The following is a 10498-nucleotide window of genomic DNA, read 5'->3' on the forward strand; positions in this document are numbered from 1 at the left end:
AAACCACCTTTGGGCAGGGAACAAGGAATCTCAGAGTTTCGCTTAGATACGGTTATTTAAAACACAGTGAGATCCAGCTAAGAACTCCTCTCTGGTCTGACTGACTGCAAGTCCGTCTAAGTGCTCAGTAACTTCCCAGCTGGCTGTTAACAGCTTTGCAGACTGTTAGTGACATGAAGGCGCTTTAGAAATTATGAAGAAATGCAGCGTTTGCTCTCAGAAAGCTACAGATAGGATAATGCTGGACAGTGTTAAAGGTTGTGACCCCTTTATACGAACACTCCTTCATCCGTCCCACTCTGAGACGGGGAACGGTTCTTCTACTGTGTGAAGCATTCAAGGTGAGAAGAGTACAGGGGACAACCCAGCAGTGCATTATTAGCCACTGGTAGCCAGCTGTTGGCCCGTTAGACCCTCTGCTGCACAGGCCAGTACAGCTCCCTACGTATTGCACAGACCACCAGCAGCAGCCAGCGAAATACAGAGAAGACTTAAAGCAAACCCAAGTCTTCCGATACCGCTCCTAGCTCTCCTCCAGCCTTCTGCTGCTTCAAGGGAACACAAGTCACATCTCTGTCTTTGGTGACCTTCATTCGCATTAACCAGAGTGCGGTTATAGGAAGCAAAGGGAAGAAGACACGAAAAGGAGCATTCCTGGATGTGTGCAAGCACCACAGCGTGCTGGTCTGGAGGAGAGCAGCACCCACCATGTCGACTGTGATCTGAGCACTGAATTAAGGGCCCCTGCTGTGGGTTTTTCCCAGGAGCACACACAGGCTCCCAGGGTTAAGGCATTCACTCCCCAGCGCCAGAGCACTTAGTTCAGCATGGCAGTCACAGGACACTTGATTCTGCATGGCTCTCGCTCCTTTCCTGTAATGCCCACGGAAATGACAGAGGCTGCCATGAGGGAGGGGTCGGGGGCTTCAGCCTGCTCTCTTTGGCGTGAGGGCGTTGGGCTGCTTTCCCCCGTCGTTTGGTCCACAGTGAAGAGAACAGGTTCCTTCCCCAATGTCCCCACAGGAAAGCAGAAAGAGGCGTCTTGATTAAAATTGAACCCAGCCCGTGCTCTGCTGATTCTGGCTGGAAGCAGACCTGGGGAGGGGGGAACGACAGGAGGCTTTTAGGTGTCCGAGTGCGTGGCCTGAGGTTGGCTCTCGAAGAGCTGTGCCCTCAAGCCAAGACTGATTCACCCCCATGATCTCAATGCAGACAAGTTCTCCCACAATTAACGGGAAGGAATCGCAGCAGCCCAGCTTACTGCTGCTGGAAGAACGATGAGGTGCAGCCTCAGGAGCCCTGGGCACGCACGGGTGAGTAACAGCACCCATGAGGATGCAGTAACTTGCACGGCTGCTTACACCCAGGCTAGGCTAACCACGAGCCGGTCACCCCGGCACAGCTCGCTCTCGATTAAGATACCGCCAGAGCTGCAAACAGATCTCTACTAGTTCATCACCACAGCTCGGTTATGCTGCCACAGAGAGGTACGGGAATAACGCAAGGCTTGGCAGACTCGGTCCTCATGGATTCAGTGCTGTTTCTAACAGATACAGGCCTCCTCTTCCAACCCCCGCTGGCCAGCTGCTGGTTTAAACCTTTCCCCTCTCACTCAGAGCTCAGGGAGAGATGTGAGGTAGCGGTGTGAAGCACTACTGGCAGCACTGAACTGCCCGAGAGAGATGCCTTTGATTTCCAGGGCTGTCCATACAGCGCGAGATCCATCATCACCAGAACATGGCTATTCCCACCCAGGAAGCCAGCTGCGCTCAAACATGCTACAAACCAGGGAGGGCCTTACCCTGAAGCTTTGGCAAAATCTCCCCAGACATCGGTGGCGGCGGCGGCACTGGGCTGTGGCCAAGGCAAAGGGGTATCTACCAGAAACCAGGAAACAAAGAGGATTGGAAGAGAGACAGAGATCAGATTTCCGCACCAGAGCTTATTTCCCCATGCACACCTACTTCTAAGGGCCCAAGGGCAACCCCTTGGCTTTGCCAATACACATACTCTAGGCCAGTTCAGCTGTTCCCAGTTTAACTAAAGGGGCTTTTCAATCCATTAATTGTCAGAGTAACTTTGATGCAGGTGACTTTCATGGAACAGATCAAGGTATGCGCAGGCATTACTAAGAGACTGCAGGTCTGCAATGCAGAGGGGTGCAAGCCAGGAAAGGGCAACAGAAACCACATTCGGACATAACACAAGTTTTTCATAGGATGATTGCCCTGGCTGGCAGACCTACATGGCAGTTCCTACGCTCCTGATTTAGTCTCCTCTTTTTCACCTTGCTAAATAAAGGCTGCAATATCTGGAGGATGGAGAACTGGGTTTGATATAAAGTTGTATCATGAAGGAGACTGGCTCTGATAATACCTGGCTTGTGAGACATCGATTGGCAGTCAATGCTGGCCATGAGCCTTCCAGCAGCTGGACAGCATTTGATCTACCGCACCAAGCTGGCCAGATCAGCTGCTCTGAGGCAGCTTCTCTCAGGTCTGCTTGGATCTCCCTACACACAGACCACTAGCAGGCTATGCTTCCCTAGTGAAGCTGATCTCAACTGTCTGTCCATGAAACAGACTACGTTCTCCACTGAGCACGACACTCATTTGAGATACCAGGGCTGACAGAGACCAGGCCACACCTTGCGAGCCTGGAGAGAGATGTAGTTCCCAGCAGAGCCCTAGAGATCAGTCAGGGTCTGAATCTCACCAACTGCACAGCCCACAACACAAGGTGCTCGTCTAAAATAAGCACTACCCCATAAAACATGGGGCCACGGGCATCCAAAACAGATTGCTCAGGTTAAGGAACTGGCTTAAAAAGAATCAAAAGCTATACCTCTCCTGGGGGGTAATTCTCATTGACTCAAGTGCTACGTGGCTAAATGCCAGAGGGCACCTAGAGAGACCTGCTACCATAGCACTGGGCGGTACAGGGATCCAGACTGCTAGACAGATCCAAAGAGAAGCAAGTATTTCCACTGTAAACAGACCTGGGTTAGCAGGGCCTGGTAGCTGGGAGTGTGTGGGAAATGATGGAAGCTGCTCCCCTAAGGGAGGGATCACGGCTGGCCCCTTCCCTCCAGGGGGAGGTGGGAGTAGGCTCAGGCCCCCTGGCCCCGCCAGGCGCGATCTGCTGCTCACTGCAGTGCCTTCTTTCTTCTTTATATTCTGAAGGGAAATTTCAGCGTAAGGTGCAGCCTGCAACTCCACAGAGCAGGACATACTGCTCTGGCCCAGCTCCACTCCCCCCACCAGCCATTCAGCTGTTCACAAGCTGCTGCTGAGCACAGCAGAGAGCCAGTACCTTTTACACTCCACTGTGAACATGGCCATCTCAGCCAGCCCCAGGCACTGAACCCAGACCATCCAGAACAGAGCTGGCATCTGAAGCTGGGAGCTATATCAGACTCATTCCCCCTGTGATTTGATGCTGAGGGGATGCTTAAGACCCTCAAAGGTAGGGTATGCAAGTGACCTCCTGTGAGAGGGTTTTGGTACAAAACTTAATTCTTCCTGTCCAGTACAACCCAGGAGGTTTGAGAGGTACAAAGGAGGCAGGTGCTACAGCCTCTGGTGGCCTTGTAGCTAAAGCAGTTCATGTTTTTCTATCATGGGGAATGGAAATACCCGCCCCCCCCCGCGCGCACGCACACATTCTGGCTGGGAACAGGGATGGGGTTTTGGAAACATGATGACCACTCACCACTAGATCACCATTGAAATCACAGTCTAAGTGTGCAGCATTTCTGTGGGTTGGGCAGGGCGCACAGCCACACTTCATTCTGGTCAGCCAGCCCTATACACCCCCAAGGGCTCACCTACAGAAGGCCCTGGCTGTGAGGGGTCCCAGCACAACCCACTTACCTGCATCTGTGAACATACTGCAGGCCTGGAAATTCATCAGCAAGGCACCGCCCAGCTGGTCCCTTTGCATCTGCTCTGGAGCCCTCAGTCTCCAGCATCAAGTCAGAGGGGACCAGCAGGCACTGGGGAAGTCCCTGTTCCCCCAAGCACTACCAGGAGTGACCAGGAATAACGGTCACAAGCTGGCAGAGGGCAGATTCAGACTAGATATCAGGAGGCACTACTTCACTGTCAGGGTGGCTAGGATCTGGAACTAACTTCCAAGAGAAGTGGTGCTGGCTCCTACCCTGGGGGTCTTTAAGAGAAGGCTGGATGAACACCTTGCCAGGGTCGTTTGACCCCAGTCCTCTTTCCTGCCATGGCAGGGGGTCGGACTCTATGATCTGCTCAGGTCCCTTCCAACCCTAGACACTATGAAACTATGAAGAAAGCGGCCAGTGGGGACAAACCCAGGGTCGCCCCATTTTTGAACCCCCCGGTCTGGGGCATGTGTATGGGTGTACAGTGGTGGCTGCGCTCAGGCTTGCCGGTGTCAGCACTCACATGGACAAGCCCCAAGGGGCCAAAGCCACACATCAAAAAAAAGGATCTATCTGACTAGTCACGCTACCCGGGCTTAGCCGGGGGAGGCAGCAGACTAGGTAAGAGAAGTACCTCACCGCAATGTTGAGTTTGATGGTCTGTCCCTCCTTGAAGCTCAGGTCCAGTTTAGGCCCCTGCTCTGGGTTCTGGGCCTGTTTTGCGAATTCGCTTTGCTGCCTAACCCACCTGCGAGGGGCAAATAAAAGTCATTAAATGAGGAGGGCAACAGCAGGAAGAGCCAACATCCAACTAAAGTCCTAGTCGAAACAATGGCTTCCCTTATGGTAGCGGCACAATGAATCTTTAGACTCTTGTTTGTGTGGGTCATTTATACCGTTTGCTCTGGGCATTCTTCTGGCCCTGGCCAACTAACAGCATCAACAAATAGAAATTAAATAATAAAAATAAAATAATTAAAAATATAATGAAAATAATAATCAATAGTAATAAAAGGGATGATATAAGACTAAATTATAAAATAAATAACAGTAACAATAAATAAGCACATTAAGTAAAAGTAGCAAGAAATAGTAAAGAAATAGCAAGCGATAATGAATAATAAGAAACGATGAATAAATATTGAGTAATAATGAAAAACGATAAATTATAAATAATCATCATCATCATTATAAGCAGCATTTCATCTGTTTACCGCCCGCTGGCTTTCAGGCTGCCAGTGCTCAACTGACTGAACTGCACATGCTGGCCCAAGAAACTACTGAGAAAGCCAGTGCAAGACAACAGAGGAAACCACTAGCAAGTTCAGGCTTCAGACTTTTTTTCCCCAGGTTCTCAACTAGGTCACTTTTGAGTTGTCTCTTGCTCAAACCAGAGTTGCTTGGATTCTAGAAACAATCTATGGATAACACCAAAGTGATGGGAAGGGAAGGCAAGATAAGGAAGGAAGCAGTGATTTTTTAAAAAATATTTTGCCAAAAAAGGCTTCAAGCATGCGCCACTGTGGTCATGACTCCTAAACTACGCTCAAGGGTCCTGAGGACTAACCACCTGCTGTAATGTTCAGAGCAGCTTCTCTTAACAGCACCCATGATGGCAGCCCCCCTGGATCAGCAGGCCTGTCCAAGCTGCAAGAGACAGCACAGTCCCTTCCATGCTGTTCTGATCCAATATGCTCCAGCACTCACCATAGGGGCGGGAGAAGGAACTACAGGTTGGGGCACAGCTCCATCTTCTGCTACCAGCTGGAGTTACAATGAAGTCATTTCTGAGTGGCTGCATCCCCACTTCTCTAACCACAAAAGGGTTAGGAAGCCAGCAGCATGAGGGAAGGAGGCTTAGGCAATATTAACTGGGAAGGGGTGCTCATGGGCTTTTACTTGTGCGTACATGTCATCAAACAATGCTTCCTTTTCCAAGGGCTGGGGAAATCTTCGAGAGGACAAGCACTGCTACTAATGACTTCATCTGTATGGAGACAGGAACCGAGCTGGTTCAGAGGAATCTGCAGGCTTCCTGTCCAGCCCACCGCCCTGTTGACTGGGTTTCCCTGCTTGAGCATGTTGCAAGCCAACAGCTTCCTCCTCTGGCAGTTTCAGCATGTAACTGCCACCATGCAGATGCCGCAAAGTCACCAAGATGAGGCAGAGACAACTCACTTGAAATGGTCTTGCAGGGTGACGTTGAAGTCGAAGGCATCACCTCGGTCCACAAACCCCACGCCGATGAACGCGCGGCGCCCTGCAAAATGAAGGAGAGCAAGCACTGGGACCAGCAGCAAAGTGGTGAGCCTCCAGCTCAGCCAGCATGGACTCTTGCTCCCCCTGCATTGTGGGGTCACATGTCCCACAGCTTCCAGAGAACATGCTTAGCAACAGAATCTTATTTCCCTTCCCAGATGCTGCCAACAGGCTTGGCAGAGGAAAAGAAAGCACCCTCCTCCCTTACACAGTACCCTGAACAAGTGGCCTGTCTATCCTGCTACACAGACCCTAGTGTTTTCAACTGTTCCCCCAAAAAAGGCAGCACTTGCAACTTCAGAACAGACCCTTTCAGTGTCAGGAGTGCATCAAGAGGGGTAAGGAGGTGAGAGCAGGAAAGGGGAGGCAGCACTAGGTATCCAGCGTGAACTCTCTTCTCCATTAGGAGACAGCTACAGCGAGTCAGGGCAAAATCTCAGCACCTTTACTGGTCCTTGTCACGGAGTACACAGCTGTCTCACAGTTTGCAATCCCCTCTATGTTTTATCCTAGGCCAGGTTTTACCCCTCCTTTGATCATTCCCTGCAAAACTCAATCAGCATTTCACTGCTCTATCCCTCAACCTGAACGTTATTCCTCACTTCTAAGTTTTAAGCTTTCAGGACCTTCTCCTTATGCCGCTGGTGACAAGTAAATGAGCACAAGCTGCTGTGGAAATGCAGGATATATCCTCAATACCAAGTCACTGCCAGGGTCTTGGAAATTCACAGTCCTCTTCTACGACCTTGCATCTCGCCCACTTCAGCACATCTAAGTAACCAGCTATCACTAAGCTCCTTTACAAATCAGAAAGCTGCTAATCAAAGTAGCTAAGTAACAGTGCAATTAAGATAAGGAAAACAGCAACCACCATTTTTTTTTTTTCACTCAATTCATGCGTCTCAACTGCAACCAAGTAAGGTGTCAGGGAATTATACTTTGACACTTAATGCTATACTGGTGCTGAAGTTGTGCGATTTATGCACACGACTAATCCAGCATCATCAGTTTCCTTGTGCTGCCCCTTGATATCTCCACCCCTACCTGCTGCAGCCCTCCCTTCCTCTCTGCTGAGCCTGTCACTTTACAGTGCTCTCTGTAACATGGTTTCATTTCCCACTAGGAGTTGCATTCAGGCCTGGCCTGGGCACCAAGTTACACCAGTTCATATAAAACTGACTGAGTTACCCTGGGGCAACCCTGTGTGCAGACGCTCTCAGGCTGCATTCAACACTGCTTATCAGTTCAGCTTGGGTCAGCAAATACACTGGCACAGAAACATGTTAGATCAGTCGAGCTCAACTTAAAAATCGGTTAAATAAGCCCACGTGCCAACTTGTTGGCTTTCAAACTGGTTTCAGTTGAAGCAGTGAAAATCCTGTAATTTTTTATCTTTGGTTTCCGTTCAATCCACACAGGTTGCTGAAATACAGGCGCCGAGTGCTGACTTTGGATGGATCTGGTCTAGTATCCCAAGGAATGAAAGGCACCTCATTCCACTCCCCTAGGTTTTTACTCCGCCTCCAAGATGCAATGTTTATTTAGTCCTTTGAAATGAGGAATCCTTCATAGCTGGAAGACTAATCCAGACCAGGCCAGTGGAAACCTCCAAGATAAACTTAAAAACGTATTCATCAAGAAACATGCTTGCCTTAGTATGGTGCTAGGAAAGAAGAGAGCTTAAAACCTCCCCTACCATTTCCATCTTCAATCCGAATGACAAAATATCGGCTGGAATCCGTCACACTCTCCACAGCGATGCCAGGAAACTGGTCCACGGGGGCCTGGGCAAAGAGCTCCCCTACAAGCAGAATTGTGTGTGAAGGGCAAGGAATCTTAATGCCAAAGAAAAGGAGCCAACACAACAGTGCCATGTCCCAGAGCACAGCACGCACAGGGACGGCGGCTTACCCATGCTAGGGAATTAAACACAGCGATACACCCACAAGGTATTAGGTATTTACAAGCTGCACATATCAACAGAGAAGTTAACCTACTTACCCAGTGTCTTCCAGGAAGCCTACAGCAGAGGATAAAATCCAGACAGAAACCCAGACTGAGAAACCAGTCCAACCACTACACTACATGTCCTTTGGGGGCTGAAATCCATTAACCCAATTCTCAGTTCTCAACATAAGGCTCTTTACACAGCTGTGATTGAGAGCAAGCTCACTTACATGACTTGGGACCAGTCCAGCCCCAGAACTATGGTCAGGAAGTCCTGGCAGCAGTGGGATAAATCACAGAGGTAGGAAAGCCCAGGCAATCACTACAGGCAGCGTACGCTCTGCGCATCTTTTCAAGGACTGATCCCCTTCTGAGCAGGGCCCAGGGCAGGGAAAACGAATGACAGGGGCCACAGCTGCCTGCAGCTCTCTCCACCCAGACCAAGAGCAGCAGCAGCACAGGGAGAACAGAAGCGTTCTAACAAACGCTGCCCATCTCTTTAGAAAAATGTTCCATCTTTGAACCAACCTGGTTGCATCGAGAAAGTGAAACACACAGGAAGCGTTTCCAACAGAAACTATTGGGATAGGGCAGGAGATACTAGCTGTAGGGGCTAACCAGATTTTTTCCCCCCCGATTTCATTAAGGACAGACTCCCTAGCACAGACTATAGTTTTGCAGTTTGCAAGGCTTCTTCCTGCTCAGCCTCTTAAATGCCTTGAAGAGCTAACAAATCAGCATCTAGTTGAGGTTATTCTGCCACAGAAGGGGGAAAGGGGGCTTTAAACCCGCTGCTCAAGTTGAATTCCCTTCCACTACTCTTAACTATTGTGCATCACTGGGGCACCCAGGTACCACAAAGAACTGAGGAGCTGATCAATCCAGAACCAAATACAGTTGCAAGTCATGTGGGAATCCTCAGCAAACCTCCCTGAAGAGGAAGAAGCTGCCTTAAGGCATTTTAACATCAACATACAAGACACCCATGGCCTTTCCACGTATTTATTTCAAAGTGAACCAAATTCATTCTCTCAGCTGCAGCGTAGTTCTGGGAAGTGTCCCTGACCCCAGCCTCCAGTGCACACAGCCAAGTGCGTGGATCGTTCCTCGCCACGGTTGCTCTAACAAGGATCCATGAGCCTGCTGTGTATGGCAGCCCCTTTCAAGTTGGGGGTGAACGGAGGAAGCCCCAGGTCTCTCACACACAAATGCCGCACTCTTTGCCCTTTACCTGTAGTCTTATCCTCAAGTTTGATGAATGCCATCTTCCCCTTCGACGTGATCCGCAGCCTGCCGCTCCACGCTGGCTGGTCCAGCTGCCATTCTGCAGCCCTGCGGGTAAAAACTGTCATTAGCGTCTGAAAAACCTCCCGAGTCCCAGGCTACATGGCTAAGCTCCTCCGCGATTACTCTGTGTCTCACAGTAGTGCTCAGAGATACTTACACCTGGGACCGACGATGTTCTTATCAACTAGACTACAGTAGCGCTCAAAGGCGTAAAGCAGAGACCGGGGCTCCATTGCACCGGGCGCATACAGAGAAAGTTCCTCCTCTGGAGACAGAGGCATTGTACAGACATGACGAGAGAGGTGCTTGCAGAACCAGCACCTTAGTTATTTTCTATCCACGTGGCACGCCTGGACAAACACCCAGGAGTAGAGTTGGGGAAGGAGGGCAAAGTCACCATGAAGCAAGCAAACTGCACACAAGAATCCAGCCCAGTGCAAGAGGCGTTTCCTCGCTCGATTGGTCCTTTCCCAACTCACTCGCTCTCGTAACCGAAATCCCTACACGCACCGATTTCTGTTTTGGAAGACAGAGGTGGTATTCATCCTCACCGCGCGCTTCTGCTCAGAGAGCCGGCCGCAAAGACATACAGCCCTTTGCCCCAGAGCGATTAAACAATTAGCACAGCACTTCGACGGGGAGCCGTGCACAAGGAGTCTGCTTGGGGAAGTTGTCTGGCTGGCTGAGCAGGGACCACCCGGCCGTCAGCTGCCTCCTGTCACCGCCAAGTTTCGCTCCATGACCACAGTTCAGCTTCCCCTCCTGCGAGCGTGAATCAGGCAGGAAAGCCCCGCACTTTAACGGAGACGTGCAACTACTTCCCGACTTTCTCCCTATTCGGGTACGGGCGCAGCGCTGTGAACCCCCCGGACGCTGGATCCAACGAACCGGGAACCTCGTGTTTCTGGATCCGTCGCTAAGCGCACGAAGAGACCTCTCCTCGCACCAAGGCAGGAGGTCGCCCCGCCCCCGCCCCCACTTGGACACCACGCCACTGCCCCCCCCATTGCCTGGACCCCCAAAATGCCCCCCCTCGGGGCGCACCGGTGTCCGCGGTTGGAGGCGCGCGGCGGCACGCGATACACGTGCACCTCGGGCTTCACGCACAGCACC

The 10498-nt window shown here is 50.9% G+C and overlaps 1 protein-coding gene across 3 annotated transcripts in view; it reads right to left on the reverse strand.

Moving 5' to 3' along the window:
* Nucleotides 1-275: 275 nt before the first annotated feature.
* The window catches only part of NECAP2 (NECAP endocytosis associated 2), a 15346-nt gene continuing 5123 nt past the window's right edge, over nt 276-10498 (reverse strand). The window contains exons 2-9 of one of the 3 annotated variants that reach the window (XM_019511954.1): nt 10430-10476; nt 9330-9430; nt 7848-7952; nt 6071-6152; nt 4532-4640; nt 2999-3176; nt 1802-1877; nt 276-1095 (exon numbers count right to left, since the gene is read on the reverse strand). In XM_019511954.1, the coding sequence (XP_019367499.1) occupies nt 1047-1095; nt 1802-1877; nt 2999-3176; nt 4532-4640; nt 6071-6152; nt 7848-7952; nt 9330-9430; nt 10430-10476 (747 nt within the window). In that variant the 3' untranslated portion in view covers nt 276-1046. Of the gene's footprint in view, nt 1096-1801; nt 1878-2998; nt 3177-4531; nt 4641-6070; nt 6153-7847; nt 7953-9329; nt 9431-10429 lie in introns of all 3 variants that reach the window. The other 2 variants (XM_019511953.1, XM_019511955.1) reach the window with 2 other exon arrangements.

The sequence above is a fragment of the Gavialis gangeticus genome, unplaced genomic scaffold (assembly GCF_001723915.1).
Source record: "Gavialis gangeticus isolate Ggan-Ray unplaced genomic scaffold, GavGan_comp1, whole genome shotgun sequence".
Lineage (NCBI taxonomy): Eukaryota > Metazoa > Chordata > Crocodylia > Gavialidae > Gavialis > Gavialis gangeticus.